Source organism: Mobula hypostoma, chromosome 1, assembly GCF_963921235.1.
Source record: "Mobula hypostoma chromosome 1, sMobHyp1.1, whole genome shotgun sequence".
Taxonomy (NCBI): Eukaryota; Metazoa; Chordata; class Chondrichthyes; order Myliobatiformes; family Myliobatidae; genus Mobula; species Mobula hypostoma.
This window is the reverse complement of record NC_086097.1, coordinates 113,477,979-113,501,180: the sequence shown is the minus strand read 5'-3', so window position 1 is coordinate 113,501,180 and position 23,202 is coordinate 113,477,979. Positions and strand designations below refer to the sequence as shown.

Here is a 23,202-nt window from a genome sequence, read left to right as displayed (position 1 = left end):
ATAACTAATGGCCAAAGGTTGTTCAGAAAGCAATAGTCACTCAGTGGCTGGTGAGGTGTGAAGCTCACTTTCTGAGGGTACAGTTGAGGCAGAAAGCACATTTGAACCGTACCTGGAAGAGCACATGAAGAACCATAACCAACCGAGCTGTGGACTAGAACAATGCAAGGACTGTTTTGTTCAAATGAGGTGGACATAATGGGCCAAATAACCTCCCATCCCAAGATTAGAGTCATTGAGCACTTCAGCACAGAGAGTCCTTTCAGCCATCTAATCTCTGATGAACTATTAATCTGCCTAATCCCACCAGGGCATTGTCCTCCATACTGCTCCCTTTCATGGTACTTACCCAAACTTCCCTTAGATGTTGAGATTGAACCCTCACCCACCACTTCTGCTGGCAGCTCATTCCACACTGTCATAGCCCTCCAAACCCCGGTGAAACAGGTTCTGAGGATTTAATAGTCCTGATCTTTCCCCCTCGCCAGCCTACCTTCCAGCATAAACGCTTTAAACCTGCTACAGCTAACACAATTGGCTGAAAGTAATATTAGCAATTCTAACAGGACCACGGGGCGAAGGTGCCAACCAACTGATTAAAATGCTCTGCCAACAAAGATGAATACCAGCAATTCGCAGTGGAGCTCTGGTTCTTTACAAAATTTCTGTTTGTGCATCCTATCATTTGCGAATTGTGTTCTGCCTAAATCTGTGAAATGCCACGTTTATAATATCCATACTGAAAACTGCATTCACGTTGGATCAGTGTCGACGAACAGATCGGTCTTTGTTCTCGAAAACACGAGCGGCAGTTCTGAACGTAAAATCTATATCCTGGCCAGACACTGCCAACCGCAAACTTGTTTTTACAACGTGTCTTTATTTTCATTCCAACAAAAAAATTTATATTTCCCAACAAAGATTAATCTGTGACTCTGAAACTCTAAAGCATTCCCACTCTGCGTGTGCTGTGAAGTACAGCCTCTCGGGAGTTCGGCTCAGGCACTCCTGAGAGCCAGAGGTTGGGTCGGGGGGGCGGTTCGAAGCAAGTTCTCTGCTCCGAGTTTAGCTCCCGGGTGTGATATCCTCGTATCTCCCGACATGGGCTCTCTAGCTCGACTGGTGCTCTTCGCCTGGCTCATTCTGCCGTTATTTGGCGCCGAGTCCGGAAAGAAAAGATCCATGCGTCAGCGAGATGATGAGGAAAGGGTAACGTTTATGTTTTTACTTTGACCTTACAGTGTTGGAAGGTATAGCTGTGAACGCTCATTTTCGTTTGGGGATCCGGGAAGCGTTTGGACCGAGGAGGTTGGTGAATCCCGCTGATCTCTTGCATGACCATGAGGAACAGTTAGACATTAGACTAGGAGGAGAGGGCACAGCCTCAGAGTAGAAGGACGTCCCTTTAGAACAAAGGTGAGGAGGAATTTATTTGTCCCGTGTGGGGTGAATCTGTGGAATTCATTACCGCAGACGTCTGTGGAGGCCAAAGCCATTGGCTACATTTAAAGATTGATTGGTTTTTGATTAGTGACAACTTTAATACAGGCACAAGAATGGGGTTGAAAGGGATAATAAGACAGCCATGATTGAATGGTGGAGTAGAACTGATGGGCTGAATGGCCTGCTTCTGGTCATCAATGTACTATACGATTTTTCCTTTATTCACAGTAGAAGGACAGGATTTTCTCAGTGAGGAAGGGGAAAGGTGAAGAGAAATGTGGTTTTAGACAGTGGTGAGCAGCTTTATAAAATTCTCAGGCCTATGAAAAGTCGGAAGCCCATCAAATAAAATAAGCAGTTTTGTTAGTTTTCCATCTAGGATGTTATCAGGACAGTTACATCACAAGTCTCATATGCTTACTTAATTACCTCGAGTATTTTTCTCTTCAGTGTAGACCCAGGCTCCTCACCATGAGGCTGTGTCACAAACGAGAGAAAATCTGCAGATGCTGGAAATCCAAGCAACAGAAACAAAATGCTGGAGGAACTCAGCAGGCCAGGCAGCATCTATGTATAACCCAGATTAATTGAACCCAAAGGTGTAATGTTAGAAAGTTCCACCTGCAGAAGGATAAAAAGAAGGATATTTGTTTTTTTAACTAACTAGGGATAAGTAAAAAGGAAAGTTTAGTTTGTAAACTTTTAACTAGGGAATAACACTAGATCTAATTAGTTAGAGAGATTAGAGTAATAAAGGAATCTCTTGGATCCTAATTAAAATGGAATTTGTTGTGGTTTGATATCTAAGATCTGTACTTGATCTGGTATCGGGAAATGAACCTGGTCAGGTGTCAGATCTGTCAGTGGGAGAGCATTTTGGAGATAGTGATCACAACTCTATCTCCTTTACCATAGCATTGGAGAGGGATAGGAACAGACAAGTTAGGAAAGTGTTTAATTGGGGTAAGGGAAAATATGAGGCTATCAGGCAGGAACTTGGAAGCATAGATTGGAAACAGATGTTCTCAGGAAAATATATGGAAGAAATGTGGCAAATATTCAGGGGATATTTGTGTGAAGTTCTGCATAAGTACGTTCCAATGAGACAGGGAAAGGATGGTAGGGTACAGGAACTGCGGTGTACAAAGGCTGTTGTAAATCTAGTCAAGAAGAAAAAAAGAACTTCCAGAAGGTTAAAAAAACTAGGTAATGATAGAGATCTAGAAGATTATAAGGCTAGCAGATAGGAGCTCAAGAAAGAAATTAGGAGAGCCAGAAGGGGCCATGAGAAGGCCTTGGCGGACAGGATTAAAGAAAACCCCAAGGCATTCTACAAGTATGTGATGAGCAAGAGGATAAGACGTGAGAGATTAGGACCAATCAAGTGTGATAGTGGAAAAGTGTGTATGGAATCAGAGGAGATAGCAAAGGTACTTAATGAATACTTTGCTTCAGTATTCACTGTGGAAAAGGATCTTGGCAATTGTGGGGATGACTTACAGCGGACTGAAAAGTTTGAGCATGTAGATTTTAAGAAAGAGGATGTGCAGGAGCTTTTGGAAAGCATCAAGTTGGATAAATCACTGGTACTGGATGAGATGTACCCCAGGCTACTGTGGGAGGTGAGGGAGAAGATTGCTGAGCCTCTGGCAATGACTTTGTATCATCAATGGGGATGGGAGAGGTTCCAGAGGATGGAGGGTTGCGGATGTTGTTCCCTTATTCAAGAAAGGAGTAGAGATAGCCCAGGAAATTATAGACCAGTGAGTCTTACTTCACTTGGTTGGTAAGTTGAGAGGCAGGATTTATGAACATTTGGAGAGGCATAATATGATTAGGAATAGTCAGTGTGGCTTTGTCAAAGGCAGATTGTGCCTTACAAGCCTGATTGAATTTTTTGAGATTGTGACTAAACACATGGATGATGGTAGAGCAGTAGATGTAGTGCATATGGATTTCAGCAAGGCATTTGATAAGGTACCCCATGCAAGGCTACTTGAGAAAGTAAGGAGGCATGGGATTCAAGGGTAAATTGCTTTGTGGATCCAGAACTGGCTAACCCACAAAAGGCAAAGAGTCGTTGTAAAATGGGTCATATTCTGCATGGAGGTCAGTCACCAGTGGTGTGCCTCAGGGATCTGTTCTGGGACCCCCTCCTCTTCGTGATTTTTATAAATGACCTGGATGAAAAAGTAGACGGACGGGTTAGTAAATCTTCTGATGACACAAAGGTTGGAGGTGTTGTGGATCGTGTGGAGGGCTGTCAGAGGTTACAGTGGGACATTGATAGGATGCAAAACTGGGCTGAGAAGTGGCAGATGGAGTTCAACCGAGATAAGTGTGAGGTGGTTCATTTTGGTCGGTCAAATATGATGGCAGAATATAGCATTAATGGTAAGACTCTTGGTAGTGTGGCGGATCAGAGGGATCTTGGGGTCCGAGTCCACAGGACACTCAAAGCTGCTGCGCAGGTTGACTCTGTGGTTAAGAAGGCATACAGTGCATTGGCCTTCATCAATCGTGGGATTGAGTTTAGGAGCCGAGAGGTAATGTTGCAGTTACAGTATATAGGACCCTGGTCAGACCCCACTTGGAGTACTGTGCTCTCAGTTCTGGTCGCCTCACTATAGGAAGGATTTGGAAACCATAGAAAGGGTGCAGAGAGGATTTACAAGGATGTTGCCTGGATTGGGGAGCATACTTTATGAGAATAAGTTGAGTGAACTCGGCCTTTTTTCCTTGGAGTGATGGAGGATAAGAGGTGACCTGATAGAGGTGTATAAGATGATGAGAGGCATTGATCATGTGGATAGTCAGAGGCTTTTTCCCAGGGCTGAAATGACTAGCACGAGAGGGCACAGTTTTAAGGTGCTTGGAAGTAGGTACGTACAGCGGAGATATCAGGGGTAAGTTTTTTATGGAGAGAGTGCTGAGTGCATGGAATGGGCTTCCCTCGATGATGGTGGAGACGGATACGATAGGGTGTTTTAAGAGACTTCTGGACAGGTACACAGAGCTCAGAAAAATGGAGGGCTGTGGGCAACCCTGGGTAATTTCTAAGGTAAGGACGTGTTCGGCACAGCTTCGTGGACTGAAGGGCCTGTATTGTGCTGTAGGTTTTCTATGTTTCTGTGTTTCTGTTTGGAACCTAAATAGAGTGTTAGAATTTTGAATTGTTCTTGCTCATATAAATATTTTGTACATACTGTTTTTTTCTTACAAACAAACCTTATTTCCAGAAGTGTGTGGTTTTTCTAGTCACTGCCTCCTTCCGATACCAGAATCTTCTGATGGTCTACTAGCAACTAGTGCAATCTGATTTTCTTAAGGAGTGCAGGGACTAGCCTCACATGATAAAACCGGTGCTACACAGATGCTACATGAAACTTGCCGAGCCAGCCAGGAGGCAGTGTATTAGATAAACAGTAGCACACCAATCAGTATACAAAGCACTAAAAGAATATTATTTTTCAAACTCACTTGTTCAATTAAGTCCTACAGTGAAAGAAAATGTAAGTCATAAAGGAAATCCCAAATGCTGTTTTAGTCAATGGCATTAACAGGAATAGAACAAGATGAGGAAATACTGGACTTTCTTAAAGTATATGGTTCAGTTGCCATAGTTATTCGTCTAACCGATCCCGGTGAAGAATTTCCCCAGTCCCTCATAGTAGAGTATCATTTTGACTCTGCAGTGCAAGATCTCCAGCTCTTCCTACCGTACACTCAACAGGCACGCGTGACCAAAATGTTTTTTACTGTGCAGTTACTTTAGCCAGTGTTTACACTCAGAAAGTTGAAAAAGACACCACTCAAGATTACCTTGGTGAGTTGAAAACCTTAGTGAAGTGCAGTGGGAAAGATTATAATGAAATCTTGAGAGAGATGTTAACCCAGATCAGTGAAACCCTTACTATTGAGAGTAGGGAAACAGTCACTGTTGAAACTGCTGACGATGTACATAATAAGACCAGAACTCTTCAATTCAGAGCAGACTCCTCTGATACTAACCAGCCAGAAACAGCTGTGTCTGCTATGCAGAATAACTCAGTCCCTGAAATACAAACTAATGGAGTTGCAGTGAACCCATCCCTCTCTCCCAGTGATATAAACCCTCCAGATATTCAGAGAGTCGTAGAGGAGCACATTGTGCGCAGTAATGACTTGATGGTTCATGGCAATCCACCAGTAAGGCTCCAAACCTTTTCTGGTAGAACCCCTCGTCCACCTAATGAGGCGGATTATGAGACTTGGCGTGCTAGTGTTGAACTGCTCTTGCAAGACCCAAGTGTGTTTGGTCTTTATAGAACACGGAAAATATGTGAAAGTATTCTTCCACCAGCTACTGACTTCGTCAAGTCAATAAGCCCTGGAGCTTCACCTGCTATTTATGTACAACTTCTAGACTCAGCTTTTGCCACCGTGGAAGATGGTGATGAATTATTCACCAAATTCATGAACACGGTGCAGAACACAAGTGAAAAACTATCCCCCTACCTACAGCAACTACAAGTAGCATTGACACTGACTGTAAAGCGAGGTGGAGTTGCCAAAACTGAGGCTAACAAGCATATCTTAAGGCAGTTTTGTAGGGGATGTTGGGACCACTCCCGAATTTTGGAGCTGCAATTGGAACTGAAAAAACAAAACCCACCATCATTTACTGAACTATTGACATTTCTACGCACCGAGGAAGACAAGTATGCTTCTCGAACCACACGCATGAAACAGCATTTAGGACCTGTCAAACCACATGCTGTTACACAGTCTCAGACCACAGGTGCCTGTAAAGAAGATGATGTAGCACAGCTAATTTCAATTACTTCTCAACTGACGGAACAAAGCTGAGCTTCAAAGTCAACTAGCTGCTCTACAAGTTACAAAACTGCAGAAGGGAAAAACGAGCAACTGATATGTCACCAAAAAGAAAGGCTGACACAGAGGATAATGTGGTAAAGATGGGCACATAGCCAGCTCTTGCTGCTATGAACCAAATCTGGCATTAGTAGCAGAAAATAGAAGACAGCTTGAAAAGAGACGGAGCGAGTGGGAGTCGAGTCGTGGCACTCGTAAGCCTCATTTCAAATTAGAAGCAGGTCCTGTTGCAGGACAGATGGGGACTGACATTGTGCAAACTATATGTGAGAGTCATCTTATCCAAGAAACAGAGCCTGCTGCAGATTTTGCCATTGCATATGTTCGATCCTTAACGAGCATTCAAGTGCTATTCCTGACAGTTAGGCACAAGAAAATCAGTGTGGGGGATTACCAGTCATTTCTCATCTCTCTGATGCTGAGATTACGGACTCCCAGTCAGCAGATCCTTGTATTAGGGAAGGTATCAATCAGATGGAAGCTGGAGGAAAATGATCCCCTTCAGTGAGAAACACAATCCCCAGACTCTCCTACCTTCCCAGAGAATGGGATCATCTAGAGCTGAAAGGCAGATTTCTCTACAGAAAAAGATTAACCAGAGATAAAACAACATATCAGCTTGTTTTACCTGAAAAGTTTCAATTGAGGTACTTAAGAGTCTTCACGATGACTTTCGTCACATGGGTATTGATCGTACCCTGGATTTAGTCAGAAGCCGATCCTATTGGTCCAAGATGGCTGCTCATGTAGAACACAAGATTAAAACATGTGGTCGATGCGTAAGAAGAAAGATCTTGCCTGAGAAAGCTTCTCCGTTAGTGAATATTGTGATGTCTCAACCCTTGCAGCTGGTCTGTATGGACTTTCTTACATTAGAACCCGATCAAAGTAACACAACTAGTAATAGTGTTAGTAATAACTGATCATTTCCCTAAATATGCTTTGGCTATTCCTACACCTAACCAAAAAGCCAAGACAGTTGCAAAGTGCCTATGGGAGCATTTCATCTCGCATTATGGTTATCCCGAGCGACTGCACAGCGATAGAGGGCTTTGATTCCACCTGATTAAATAATTGTGTGAGATAGCTGGAATTCAAAAAGTCAAAACTACACCATATCATTATAGAGGAAACCCTGTCAAGAGGTTTAACAGGACCCTCTTAGATATGGTGGAAACCCTGGAGATGAAAGATAAAAGTCACTGGTGAGAATTTGTGAAATTCTTAGCCCATGCTTATAATTGTACTAGGAGTGAGGTGACTGGCTTTAGTTCCTATGAATTGATGTTCAGATGACAACCCAGACTTCCAGTTGACTTAGCTTTTGGAATGCCCTTGAAAGGCATAGATGATAAATCACATTTTCAGTATGTACAAAATTTGAAATCTCATCTTGAGGAAAGGATCAAGATAGCTATGGGGAACTCACAGAAAATGGCAAACCGAAACAAGGCTAGATATGATAAACATGTACACACGAGGAAATCTGCAGATGCTGGAAGTTCAAGCCACACACATCAAAGTTGCTGGTGAACGCAGCAGGCCAGGCAGCATCTATAGGAAGAGGTACAGTCGGCGTGTCGGGCCGAGACCCCTCGTCAGTACTAACGAAGAGCTAGTAAGAGATTTGAAAATGGGAGGGGGAGAGGGAGATCCAAAATGATAGGAGAAGACAGGAGGGGGAGGGATGGAGCCAAGAGCTGGACAGGTGATTGGCAAAAGGGATAAACATGTGATAGCTTCAGAGCTGAAGGAAGAAGACCGAGTGCTACTAAGGGATGTGCATCCACGAGGTAAAAGCAAACTTGGTGCTAAATGGGAAGAAATAGCTATGGAGTGGTGAGCCAAGTTGGTGATCTGCCTGTTTACAAGGTACGTCCTGAGAACCAGTCTGGGCCCATACGAACATTACATAGGGATCTATTGCTCCCTTGTGGATTTCTTCCTTCTGAGGACACTGTACAACTTCCTCCTGTCCCTGTTCACAAGTACACAACTCGTGGTACTAACAATGAACAGTCAATTGAAGAGGAAGAAAATCCAATTGACTGAAGAAGTCGAGGAGAAGGTTTATTACCTCAGACCAAGACCTGACACTGTAGATGAACCTTCTGAGAGTCGACAATCCTGTGAACAGTTACACTGAACTGTGGGCTCCAACTCAAGCCCGAAGCACCCATTTACAACCACTCTGGTGGCAGAAAAAAGTGCTAGAATCCCAAAGAAATGCAAGTTCCTTACCTGATGTACAGGAACCCATTGTAGAAAGTAACTTACCTGTCAGTCCTGAAGAAAACCCTGTGGAAGAAACAACAAATGAGGAATTGCATAATCTGTATATCCCACCTGATGGCAGAAGTATGGAAATTTTGTCAATCCCAAATGAGTTTGAGATTCAACAAAAAAAAACAGAAACACATGATGAAGTGTTGACTAGAAAAGACATGACAAATGAAAATTCTCACAAAGAAGAGCCTGAACTCAGAAGGTTTTCTAGACACACAAAACCCTAGAACTCGAACATATGCTGAGCTAGGAAATCCTTTAGTGACTGTAATTCAGTCACGTTTCCAAGTTCTGAGCTCAACTATTGTAGAAACTCTTACAAATTTCACAGATGAAGAACACCGCAAACCCATTACAGTGCAACCGGTAGCCGTATGCAATGGGACTTGCATAAATTCAAAGGGGAAGGGTGCAACCCAGGATAATTAAACCCAAAGATGTCATGTTAGAAAGTTTACGATATTTTCTTTAAAAAAAGAGAATTTGAAAAAAAACACTTTGCGAGGGCGGAGCATGGCCGATGCAGGAACGGAAAAGACCATAAGACCATAAGACAAAGGAGCAGAAGTCGGCCATTCGGCCCATCAAGTCTGCTCCGCCATTTTATCATGAGCTGATCCACTCTCACATTTAGTCCCACTCCCCTGCCTTCTCACCATAACCTTTGATACCCTGGCTACTCAGATATCTATCAATCTCTGCCTTAAATGCACCCAATGACTTGGCCTCCATTGCTGCCTGTGGCAACAAATTCCATAGATTCACCACCCTCTGACTAAAAAAATTTCTTTGCATTTCTGTTCTGAATGGGTGCCCTTCAATCCTTAAGTCATGCCCTCTCGTACTAGACTCCCCCATCATGGGAAACAACTTTGCCACATCCACTCTGTCCATGCCTTTCAACATTCGAAATGTTTCTATGAGGTCTCCCCTCATCCTTCTAAACTCCAAGGAATACAGTCCAAGAGTGGACAAACGTTCCTCATATGTTAACCCTCTCATTCCCGGAATCATTCTAGTGAATATTCTCCGTACCCTCTCCAACGTCAGCTCATCCTTTCTTAAATAAGGAGACCAAAACTGTCCACAGTGCTCCAAGTGAAGTCTCACCAGCGCCTTATAGAGCCTCAACATCACATCCCTGCTCCTATACTCTATTCCTCTAGAAATGAATGCCAACATTGCATTCGCCTTCTTCACTACTGACTCAACATGGAGGTTAACTTTAAGGGTATCCTGTACGAGGACTCCCAAGTCCCGTTGCATCTCTGAACTTTGAATTCTTTCCCCATTTAAATAATAGTCCGCCCATTTATTTTTTCTGCCAAAGTGCATAACCATACACTTTCCAACATTGTACTTCATTTGCCACTTCTCTGCCCATTCTTCCAATCTATCCAAGTCTCTCTGCAGACTGTCCATTTCCTCAGCACTACCAACCCCTCCACCTATCTTCGTATCATCAGCAAACTTAGCCACAAAGCTATCTATTCCATAATCAAAATCGTTGATGTACAATGTAAAATGAAACAGCCCCAACACGGACCCCTGTGGAACACCACTGGTAACCGGCAGCCAACCAGAATAAGATCCCTTTATTCCCACTCTCTGTTTCCTGCCAATCAGCCAATGCTCTATCCACGTATGTAAATTTCCCATAATTCCATGGGCTCTTATCTTGTTAAGTAGCCTCATGTGTGGCACCTTGTCAAAGGCCTTCTGAAAATCCAAATATACAACATCCACTGCATCTCCCTTGTCTAGCCTACAGGTAATTTCCTCAAAAAATTGTAATAGGTTTGTCAGGCAGGATTTTCCTTGAAGGAATCCATGCTGAGTTCTGCCTATCTTGTCATATGCCTCCAGGTACTCCGTAACCTCATCCTTGACAATCTACTCCAACAACTTCCCAACTACCGATGTCAAGCTAACAGGTCTATAATTTCCTTTTTGCTTCCTTGCCCCCTTCTTAAATAGCGGAGTGACATTTGCAATCTTCCAGTCCTCCGGAACCATGCCAGAATCTATCGACTTTTGAAAGATCATTGCTAACGCCTCCGCAATCTCCATAGCTACTTCCTTCAGAACACGCGGGTGCATTCCATCTGGTCTGGGAGATTTATCTACCTTTAGACGATCCAGCTTCCTGAATACTTTCTCTGTCGTAATTGTGACTGCGCACACTTGTCTTCCCTGCCACCCTTGAGTGTCCGGTATACTGCTGATGTCTTCCTCAGTGAAGACTGATGCAAAATACTCATTCCGTTCGTCTGCCATCTCCTTATCTCCCATTACAATTTCTCCAGCATCATTTTCTATCGGTCCTATATCTACTCTCACCTGTCTTTTACTCTTTATATACTTGAAAAAGCTTTTAGTATCCTCTTTGATATTATTTGCTAGCTTCCTTTCATAGTTAATCTTTTCCCTCTTAATGACCTTCTTGGTTTCCTTTCGTAAGGTTTTAAAAACTTCCCAATCCTCTGTCTTCCCACTAATTTTTGCTTCCTTGTATGCCCTCTCCTTTGCTTCAACTTTGGCTTTGACTTCTCTTGTCAACCACGGTTGCATCCTTTTTCCACTTGAAAATTTCTTCTTTTTTGGAATATACCTGTCTTACATCTTCCTCACTTCTCGCATAAACTCCAGCCACTGCTGCTCTGCTGCCTTTCCTGCCTGTGTCCCTTTCCAGTCAACTTTGGCCAGTTCCTCTCTCATGCCACTGTAATTTCCTTTACTCCACTGAAATACCGACACATCAGACTTTAGCTTCTCTTTTTCAAATTTCACAGTGAACTCAATCATGTTACGATCACTGTCTCCTAAGGACTCCTTCACCTCAATCTCTCTAATCATCTCCGGTTCATTACACAATACCCAATCCAGTACAGCCGATCCCCTAGTGGGCTCGACAACAAGGTGTTCTAAAAAGCCATCTCGCAGACATTCTACAAATTCTCTCTCTTGAGATCCAGTGCCGACTTGATTTTCCCAATCCACTCGTATGTTAAAATCCCCCACAATTATCATAACACTGCCCTTCTGACAAGCCTTTTCTCTTTCCAGTTGTAATTTGTAGTCCACATCACTGCAGCTGTTTGGAGGCCTATAAATAACTGCCATCCGGGTCCTTTTACCCCTGCTATTTCTTAGCTCAACCCATAAAGATTCTGCACCTTCCGATCTTATATCACCTCTTTCTAATGATTTAATATCATTTCTTACCAATAAAGCCATGCCTCCCCCTCTGCCTACCTTCCTATCCTTCCGAAACACCGTGTATCCTTGGACGTTCAGCTCCCAGAGACATGCATCCTTTAGCCAGGTCTCAATGATGGCCACAATATCATACCTGCCAATCTGTAGCTGTACGACAAGATCATCCACCTTATTCCTTATGCTGCATGCATTTAAGTATAACACCTTAAGACCAGTATTTGATACTTTTCGCTTTGACTTCACTGCAACTCATCCCAATGGCTACAAATTTGCCCCGTCACCTGCCTGTCTTTCCTGACATCTTTACTGCTCACTAGATTTATTTCTGTTTTCCCCTTCCTCCGCTCTGTCATTCCGGTTCCCATCCCCCTGCCAAATTAATTTAAACCCTCCCTAACAGCTCTATTAAACTTTCCACCAGGATATTAGTCCCCTTCAGGTTCAGGTGTAACCTGTCCTTTCTGAACAGGTCATACTTCCCCCAGAAGAGATCCCAGTTATCCAAGAATCTGAAGCCCTGCCCCCTACACCAGTCTCTCAGCCACGCATTCATCTGCTTGATCCTACTATTCTTGCCCTCGCTAGCACGTGGCACAGATAGCAATCCCGGGATTACTACCCTGGAGGCCCTGCTTCTCAGCTTCCTTCCTAACAAGGAGGGAAACACAGCAACAATTAGAAGCTGAAGACATGAATTGTTAAGAGTGGAATTAGTACTGGGTATCTTTACCCTACTAACTTGAAACCCTCAGGGTGAAACCCCTGGAGGAGAGACAATAGCGATAAAAGATTTGTTGAAGCTACAGCTATAACCAGACAACATCGGCAAAGACCGGTGTCCAAAATTCCTACTGTGTAGTCGGGAATTAGTTCTGTAAAATCATACAAAGGGATTTGGTCAAGTTTTGGTGCAAGCTTGTGAATTGACTTTCCGTGGACGATCAACTATTTCATCCATTGAAGCAAGAAAGAAGATGGTGAACTATCCAAGAGTTGATGAACCAGTGCCGGAATAAAATGTATAATGACTCAGAGGATTTAATACCATTGGATGTATAAGTTTATTTTCATTCGAAGAATCTGAATTTGATTTTCTGCAGGAACTGATTATTTTTGCAAAGACTTTGATAAGTTACTGAATGAGATTTACTTCATTTAAAAGTTGTGACGTTGGAGAATTGTCATGAAAGGAGTTAAACTGTGTATATATATTTTTTGAATTTGAATTTAAACTTGTAGATATGCTGCCTGGAACTGAAACTGAAGTTAACTATAATACTTGAGAATAGGAATTATATTTAGTTTTCTAACTAACTAGGAATAAGAAAAAGGAAAGTTTAGTCTGTAAACTTTTAAACAGGGAATAACACTAGATCTAAGTAGTTAGAGAGTTTCGAGTAATAAACGAATCTCACTGATTGTAATTAAAAAGGAATTTGTTGTGGTTTGATATCTAAGATTTGGAATCTAAATAGAGTGTTGGAATTTTGGATTGTTCTTGGTCATGTAAATATTTTGTACATACTGTTTTTTTTCTTATAAACAAACCTTATTTCCAGAAGATTGTGGTTTTTCTATTCACTGCCTCCTTCCAGAACCAGAATCTTCTGATGGCCTGCTAGCAACTCGTGTAATTTGATTTTCTCAAAGAGTGCAGTGACTAGTCACATGCGATAAGATCGGTGCTACACAGGTGTTGATGTTTCAGGCCGAGACCCTTCAAAACGACTGAAGGTCCTGTATGTTGCTTTTGTTCCTAAGTGTTTACTGAGTTACTGAACTGTGAAGTAACTGGCTTGTTATGTCTTGGATGTACCTTGGGAGTAGCAGAACACAGGGAATTTAGAAAGCTGAGAATATTTAATTTAGATTGCAGACCTTATGAACAAAAAATGTTACCAGGAGATTCTGCAGATGCTGCAAATCTTGAGCAACACATGCAAAAGGCTGGAGGAACTCAACAGGTCAGGCAGCATCCAAGGAGGAAAATAAACAAAGATTCAGTAATACATTTATTATCGAAGTATATATGCAGTATACTTTGATTCATCTCGCCCACAGACAGACATGAAACAGAAAACTATGGAATCTGTTCAAAGCAAACAAGCAAACCCCTCCTCTCCACACATGCAAAAAACAAATTGCACAACCAGCAACAAAAAAAAAGCAAAAAAAAACAGAACACAAAACACATAATTGAAAAGAGTCCAGCCATTTCAGCGTTTCTGGCTGAGAGTTTTCACCAGGACTCGATGGGATGAAAAGTGATACAAATCAGGATCTCTCCCATCACAATTTCCTTCATGTTTGAGCAAACAGTTAATCAGAATCAGGTTTATTATCTCTCTGACTTTGGTGATGTAAAATGTGTTGTTTGCAGCAGCAGTACGCTGTAAAGGCTTAAAACAAATTACAAAAATAAATAAAAGAAAGAAATTAGGTGAAGGTAGTGCTCATGGGCTCATGGAATTCAGAAATTGGATGGCAGAGGGGGAGAAGCTGCTTCAAATTTATCCTCCCCAGTGGTAGTAAGGAGAAAAGGGCAGATTGCAGACGGTGACAGTCCTTAGTGATGGATGCTACCTCCTGAGGTACTGCCCCTCGAAAACGTCCTCACTGATGGGGAAGGTTGTGGCCATGAGACTGAATCTGCAATCCTCCGCAGTCTTTTGCAGTCCTGCTCACTGGAGCCTCTATGCCCGCCTTTGATATAACCAGTCAGCATGCTCTCCACCATACTTTTGTAGAAATTTGTAGGAGCCTTTATGGCATTCTGTAAGTATGAATTTTCTCAAGTACTTGCAAGTATTGTGGTGAAAATACAAAAAAAATGCAGATGGTGGAAATTGAAAATGTTAGCAGAAAATACTGGTGACCCTCAGCAGATCAGGCCACATCTGTGGAAAGACAAACCAGATAACTGTTTTATGGTGACCTAAATCAGTTAGCATGTTGCACTAAAGTGCAAAACACCATGTAGGAAACTAGTAGAATAAATCTTGATTTAAACAATTATATAATAGTTCCAGTAGAAGAATGGAGTGGGAAGCAACACACACAGAATGCTGGAGGAACTCAGCAGGCCAGGCAGCATCTATGGACGTCAACGTTTCGGGCTGAGACCCTTCTTCACTCCAGCATTTTGTGTGTGTCACCTTGGATTTCCAGCATCTGCAGATTTTTTCGTGTTGGTGAATGGAGTTGGAAGTGCTGTACTTTTTTCCAGAATATAATGCTTAGTTGCTGATGAATCATTACATATCTAGACTTCCACCAAGCTGTCACAGGTTGCCAAGATGGGAAACATCTGGTCACATCTGCATTCCTTTCGCATTGCTTTAACCTTTTGCTTATTATTTAACCTTTCTTGCCTTCTGTCTTCATTACCTTAGGGAAAAAAATCACCGTTTACTCCAAGAATTGCCTATTTTTTAAAAATCCCACATTTCTATCCAGCTGCTAATCACCTTTCCTGGGCCCCTAGAAAACCATTTGTTCAAGGCAGCTTATCCACTGCTCCCTAGCTCTCAGATAATCTCCTGCCTTGCTTCCTGACCAGTGACAAGAAGAATCTAATTGGAATTCCACTGTATTCATCTTCACGTGAATGTTAGACTAGACCTCATTCCTTTCAGGAGGCCTAGTTTTAGTTTTAGTTCAGAGATGCAGTGCAATAACTGGCCCTTCTGGCCAACGATCCCACGTTGCCCAATTACACCCATGTGACCGATCAACCTACCAATCTGTGTACCTTTTGGAGTTGGGGGAGAAACGGAGCACCCAGAGAAAACCCACATGTCACGGTGCGAACATACAAACTCCTTACAGACAGCGGCAGAATTGAACCTGGGTTGCTGACACTGTAATAGTATTACACTGATCACTGCGCTATGGTGCTGTCTGTGATTTTATTCCCATTCAGTCCTTTCTTCACCGTGTATAATTCTATAAAGCAGTATTCATTTATGGACAATCTCCAAATGATTAACAAAAACTCTTATTGTGAGCTACCTATAAGGCACTACAACTTCCCACCCTCCTTCCTCACGGATCCACTGAGGACTAAGCTGGCAATCAGAAACATTGACTTGTTCCCACAACCTATGGACTCACTTTCAGGGAAACATTTCATGTTCTCAATATTTATTGTTTTTTTTATTGTTTATTATTGTTATTACTATTTATTTTTTTCTTTCTTTTTGTATTTGCTCAGTTTGTTGTCTTTTGCAGACTGGTAGTTCACCCTTTTGGTGTAGTCTTTCATTGATCTATTATGTTTATTGGATTTATTGAGTACACCCACAAGAAAATGAATCTCACGGGGTACTTGGTGGTAACATATATGTACTTAGATAATAAAATTATCTTGAATTTAGAACTTTAATACCAGCTATGTTACAAGGAGTAAATCATAAAATATAGCATTCTTATGATTCATTGCACCAATTTGGTAGAACGTTCTGGATTACTTTGCAAAGTGACATTTGACTGTAACTGATGATCTGTTCTCTCTTTATATGCAGTATAATGGGCTGTGCACGCGGGGTTCACCAGGTTTTCCTGGCCGGGAAGGTAACCCTGGAATGAACGGCATCCCAGGAACCCCAGGAATCCCAGGACGTGACGGGATCAAGGGAGAGAAAGGCGAGTGCCTGCAAGAGCGCCTGGAGGAGCCCTGGAGAATCAATTACAAGCAATGCGCTTGGAAAGCACTCAACTATGGCATTGACCTTGGCAAAGTTGTGGTAAGTTAGTCTGCTTTGTGCATCAGATTCCGAATTGGGTTTATCATCACTGGCATATGTTGTGAAATTTGTTGTTTTGCAGCAGCATACAGTGCAATACATAAAATCTCCTATAAGTTATAATTTTTTATATATATAAAATAAATTAGTCATGCAACAAGAGAGAAAAAGCAGTGAAGTTCATGGGTTAATGGACCATTCAGAAATCTATGGTGGAGGGGAAGAAGCAGTTCAATCATAAAGACTACTTGGCCCTACAATCTACCTCAGTATGAATTATGATCTTCCACCTTTTTGTTTACCCTCACAGCACTTTCTCTGTATCTTTTACACTTTATTCTACATTTTGTTATTGTTTTACCTTGTTCTACCTCAATGCTTTGTGTAATGAATGGATCTGTACAAAAAGTATGCAAGACAAGTATGTTGGTACATGTGACGATAACAAACCAATTATAATTACAATATTATGAGATAAAAAAAGTGCACTGGTTTGAACTGGTGAAGAGGCATGGTGTGAATTCTGATTCTTAGACTCCTGAAGACCAAAAAAAATATTTTTGCTATGTGGTTCCTCATTGAAATTCATTGTTGCATTTATACCCTCATCACGACTGCTGGCATTTTAGGGATCTACATGGTGAAGTGATATCTGATCCAGGCATTACAACTCAACCCTGAAACCCCAGAAAAGGAACCCCAAGGTTCTGGATTATCATTGTAAAAAGCAGTGAATTGCTCCCACCAGTTTGTAAAGTTTTTACCCAAGTTAACAAAATGTTGTACTAGTCTTGCCAGCCACATTTTTCCTAGTGACAGAACAATAGGTTACTATTCCATGCCTGATCTGCCTTTGGAAAACCTCCTGATAATAATCTTTAATTTCCCTTTAAGATTTGTACTCTTTTCTTTCTCCTTTCATGGCTTGACTGATTGTAGGTCTTTCTGGACCTCAGGCGATCCCAAAGTCTTGGCCTCTTGAAGTGTAATCATGACTACAACGAAATAAAAGATATGCAGATCCCTTCAGAACATTGTGATAAATGTCAATAGACTGAAATGACCCCCTTCAAGTCAGAAGGCAATGAGGAATATATCAGGTTTGTTTTGATGAAGTTGATTCTTAGATAAATATTGGCCAAGATTCCAGGATGAACTCTCCCAATCTTCTGCTAAACAGTGCAGTGAGATATTTTAACACCCACAGAAAAGGTAGACAGGGCCGTAGTATCATATCCAGAAGACAAGGCATTTGGCAATACTACACTCAGTGGTACATTGAAAAATCACTCTGGATAGTTGTGCTAAGCAGGGACCTTCTGTTGCTGAGATAAGATTACTGTTCACTAAGCTACAGATCACAGGTTTAGAGTTTACAGTCACATATGTTTCTCAGGCATACACAAAAGTGCTCCAGTTTTACTCGATTTCTTGTAAATGAGATTTTTAAGATTTCAATCAGCTTTGCGGTCTTTTTACGCCTTACCACCAATTCCTAACACACTACTTAATCCCTTAATAATTTAAACTGGGCACATTTCTCATTCCATCTTTCTGAGAACAGTTAGTGAACAAAGTCACTAAATGCATCCTCAAATGCCCCATCTTATCAAATGCACTACGAGTTTCAGACCATGCTCAGTACTACTTACCTCATAGACCTCTGACAGCCACCATCAATCAAAATTCTTCCTTAACTTACATTTTAATCACTTCCCCCTCATATATGTGACACCATAGCACAATGGTTCGTGTAACACTATTAAAACACCAGCCACCTGGGTTCAATTGTGCCGCTGTCTGCAAGGAGTTTGTGTGTTCTCCCTGTGACTGTGTCTTTCCTCCGGGTGCTCTGCCTTCCTCCCACTTTCCAAAGACATGCGGGTTAGTGGGTTATTTAGTCACGTGGGTGTAACTGGGTGACACGGACTCTAAATATACACTCAGTGGCCACATTATTAGGTTCCTCCTGTACATTATAAAGTGCCCACTGAGTGTATGGCTGTGGTCTTCTGCTGCTGTAGCCCATTCACTTCAAGTCCGACGTGCTGTGCGTTCGGAGATGCTCTTCTGCACAACACTATTTAAAGGCATGGTTATTTAAGCCTTCCTGTCAGCTTGAACCAGTCTGGCCATTCTCCTCTGAACTCTCTCACTAACAAGGCATTTTTGCCAGTAGAACTACTGCTCACTGAATGTTCTTTTTAGGGTTTTTTTGCACCATTCTCTGTAAAATCTAGAGACTGTTGTAAGTGAAAATCCCAGGAAATCAGCTGTTTCTGAGATACTCAAAGCAGCCTGTCTGGCACCAGCAATCATTCCATGGTCAAAGTCACTTAGATCATATTTCTTCCCCATTCTGATGTTTGCTCTGAACAACAACTGAACCTCTTGACCATGTTTGCATGCTTTCATGCATTGAGTTGCTGCCACTTGACTGGCTGATTAGATATTTGCATGAATTTACATACATACATACTTAACACCCCTTCGAGAAACAAAGTCAACATTTCAGCTAAAAAGCAGGTGGAAGCCGAGACAAAGAGCATGCAGAAATGCGAGCAGTTGTTTTCCCTCTCTCTGTTCTATCATTTTTGGATATATAGATGTAGTTTGGAAAGCTGACTTCATTGTGTATTGTATAATCTGTGCCTGTCACAAGAGTGTGAGATTAGGACTATGATGGAAAGGATAGTTTGCTTACTGTATTTTTGCTCATTCACACACATTTAGTGAAGCGGATCTCCGCTAAGGTGCTCATCAGCCTGCAGCGTCCGTGTACAAACAGGCTGAGGTGTACTTTGCATTTCTTATCATTTTGCCATCCTGTGGCTAAAACTGGATGTTAATAAACAGAATCCAGTCATACATTTTTTCCTTTAAATGCTTTCCTAAATTCACTATCGGTCCGTAAATTCTGCATGCTGGGAGATCCTGAAGGAAGGTTAGGGGTCTGGGGAATATTATTAGCGTGGTCTGGCATGAAAACTGCATGGTTGTTGAGTGGAGCTCAGTGTTTTCAGCCACACACAATATAGTATCGTCGGTCAAGACATTGACTATAGGAAGTGGAATATCATGTTGCGGTCGTACCCATTGTTTGTGAGGCTGCACTTGGAGTACTGTGCACGGTTTTGGTCACCCTGTTATAGGAATGATATTGCTAAACTAGAAGGATCAAGGATCAAGTTTATTCACCATATACATTTACATGTATTAGAATTTCTTATGCAACAAAAATACCTTTCAACAATAATAAGACTAAAGAATTATATAAAAATAAAGTTCGAGCTTAAAGTGCAGATATGGAATAAAATATACGTAAATACCATTATCTTATCTCAAAAAGTTGTTTAAAGTAACACACACAGTATGCTGGAGGAACTTAGCAAGTCGGGCAACATCTATGGAAATGAATAAACAGCCGATGTTTCAGGCCGAGACCCTTCCTCAGGACTGGGAATGAAGGGGAAGAACCCAGGATAAAGAAGTGGGGGAGGGAAAGAGGCTATCTGGAAGGTGATAGGTGAAGCCAGGTGAGTGGGAAAGGTCAAGGGCTTGAGAAGAAGGAATCTGATAGGAGAAGGGAGTGGACCATGGGAGAAAGGGAAGAAGGAGGGAGATCCAAAGGGAAGAGATAGGCAGGTGTGTAGAGTGGGGAATAGAAGAGGGGAGGGGAAGGGATTCTTATGTAGTTGAAAGCGTTTACAATGCAGTGCAGTGACTGAGGTCATAGTTAGAGCAGGATGGGTGGGGGTGTGGCAAACTAGAATGGTTTATTATACTATCTGCCTGGGGGTAGAAACTTTCAAGATGGTGGGACATTTTTTGTTTGAAATGCCCTATACGTTGTGTTTTTGGAAAAGCCATTGTGCTGGTTGGTAATGAGTTTATGAAAAGATTTCTGAGAATGTTGCCAGAACTAGAGGGCCCGTGTTATTGGAAAAGGCAGAGTCTTTGTTCTTTGGAATGTTGGAGAGTGAGGAGCAGCCTTATAGAAGTGTTTAAAATTATGAGAGGCAAAGATAAGGTAGGGATTAACAGTCTTTTCCATAAGGTAGGGGAGTCCAAGGGGGCATGAATTTAGAGTGAGAGGCAAAAAAGTTAAAAATGGCCTGAGGGGCAACTTTTTCATGCAGAGGGTGGTGAGTATATGGAATGAGCAAGTGGTTGAGGCAGGTGAAATAGTATCAGCTAGGCTCTTGGACAGGTGTATGGAGGGGAGGGTCTGGAGGGACAGCTGAACACAGGAAATTGGGACTAATTGGGTGGGCCTGGACTCTTTGAGTGGAAGGGCCTGTACCAATGCTCTTTTATTCCATGACTCTCTCTCAGACTTCATGACCTACAGTAGAGAGTGAGAGAGATTTTCAGCCAGGTATTTTAGTTCCAGTGAGAGAAGTAAGAGCCAGGAAGGAGGTAATGTATCCAAGCAGATGGGGATAGGATAGAATGGTGGGAGGGTGCAGAGGAAGGGAGAACCTGTTCTTTCATACCCACTCTCTTCAGACACACACACGCACACAGACACAGACATTGAGGTCAATTCTCCAAACCTAGCATAGTGTCTGTAAAGCCTATAGAATGACCTTCATCTCCTCATTTAGGCCACCAGGATTAGGGGAGGCTACTCACCACTGAGAGGAAATTCACCTGGAAAGTGTGTTCCCAAGCAGGTTGAGACAATATTGCAACTGATGTACCAGAGGACATCACACTTTATCCCTAGAATAGGAGTAATGCATGCTCTGCCATTGTGCTTAACGCCTTCACTATGATTTAATTAACAGTTGACACCCTTTTTTTCCATTTTGGTTCTCTGCATCACCATGAAGTTTAGCTTGCAAAGCAACTGGTTGAAATTGCATGTTCCATCCTTCCTAAATCATCATGACTCTCAGTGAGGGGAACAGGAGACACTGAAGAGAATGCAGAGCTGATAACAAGCAACACACATCAAAGTTGCTGGTGAATGCAGCGGGCCAGGCAGCACGCCGTTGCCTGGCCTGCTGCGTTCACCAGCAACTTTGATGTGTGTTGCTTGAATTTCCAGCATCTGCAGAATTCCTCGTGTTTACAGAGCTGATAACAAGTACAGTTTGTCATTGCACCCAACAGCCCAAGGCACAGCCTCAAAGACTGGTAGCATCAGGTAGTAACAGATTAGGAATAAGGAAACGTATTGCAGGGAGATAAACAGGGCAATAGCAGGCCGCAGTTTGGCACCTTCAGAGATAGAGATGGGGTCAATACAACAGCGCTGCTCCAGAGGGCTACAGGTAGGACATCTGCATGACAAAGCTGACATGTCCACATTGTCAGGCCTTCTTGACCCCACCACCACTACACACATATCACCTGTCATCACTCTATGTACATATAATCAGTCTACAATCTATTAGGTTTACTTATAGCGTTTTTTAAAACATGTACTTTATGCTTATTGGTGTTTTTATGCAACATTAGTCCGGAGTAACAATGATTTTGTTCTCCCTTACACTAGTGTGAATGACAATAAACAATATTGAATCTTGAATGATCACTCTATTAAAGAGGCTAACTAAAACTGAGCCACACAGAAGCTGTAACTGAGAAATACAAGAGTCTTTATTCACAGCAAACCTTCAGGACAGAGAGAGTCCAGGAGAACACTATGTTTTATACTTCTCCAACACAGTGCAAACAATAAACAATTAACCACAATTGCTATAATCACTTAACTTAACATTTGGACGATAGTCAGGTAAATTTACAGAATTACATATTTACTACAGTAACAGATCCCAACTAGCAAAACCCCTTTGAATATCCAATCACAAACAAGAATACCCAATATCCAATACTGCTGCCTGTTGCCAAAGCCTTAGAGTACAAGCTCCAGACACCCAAAGTCTGCCCTTCTTGTTACAGTGTCAAAGGTTGGCAGCATGAATATACAACTAACCAGAAGGTTAAATGACAAAACAGATCTGTTCTAAGCTGTGCCTTACGTGGCAGGGATATACCTTTAACAATGCACTAATAATAGGAACATTCATCTATTGTGTTTCCCTGTATAGTTTTAATAGGACAGAGAATTCCCCACACCCAGTGATTGGTTTCACTAGCCACAAGGTATCAGTTGGAAGTTAAATATTGTGTATGTTTTTTATTTCTTGAAGACTGATTCTCATTTTAGTTCATCCATAATTATGCTATCCATAATTTCAGAACCCCAGAAGGATCCCTAATAGCTGGGACACCTCAAGATGATAAATGTTTTAAAAGTACTTATTAACAATCCGATGATGCATTGCTTAACAACTGCAGTGGGGAAACAGACAGAGGCTCCACAGCATGTGCTCACTCAGACTTGTCTTAGCACCTCCCTTTGGTGCCTCTCCTACTTCCCTTTCTCACATGGCCCACTCTCCTCTCCTACCACATTCGTCCTTCTTCAGCCTTTTACCTTTCCCATCAATCACCTCCTAGCTTCTCACTTCAGCCCCCCTCCACTCCCCAAGCCACCCACCTTCCCCCTCACCTGGGTTCACCTATCGCCTGTCAGCTTGCTCTCCTTCCCCTCCCCCCACCTTTTTACTCTGGCCACATCCCCCTTTCTTTCCAGTCCTGGTGAAGGGTCTTGGCCCAGAAC

At 42.2% G+C, this 23,202-nt stretch overlaps 1 protein-coding gene across 1 annotated transcript in view; it reads left to right on the top strand.

Annotated features, from left to right (window-relative positions):
* Nucleotides 1–954: 954 nt before the first annotated feature.
* LOC134350043 (collagen triple helix repeat-containing protein 1-like) overlaps nucleotides 955–23,202 on the top strand; it is a 35,320-nt gene continuing 13,072 nt past the window's right edge. The window contains exons 1-2 of the mRNA XM_063054958.1: nucleotides 955–1,209; nucleotides 16,347–16,568. Of these exons, the coding sequence (XP_062911028.1) occupies nucleotides 1,102–1,209; nucleotides 16,347–16,568 (330 nt within the window). The 5' untranslated portion in view covers nucleotides 955–1,101. The remainder of the gene's footprint in view (nucleotides 1,210–16,346; nucleotides 16,569–23,202) is intronic.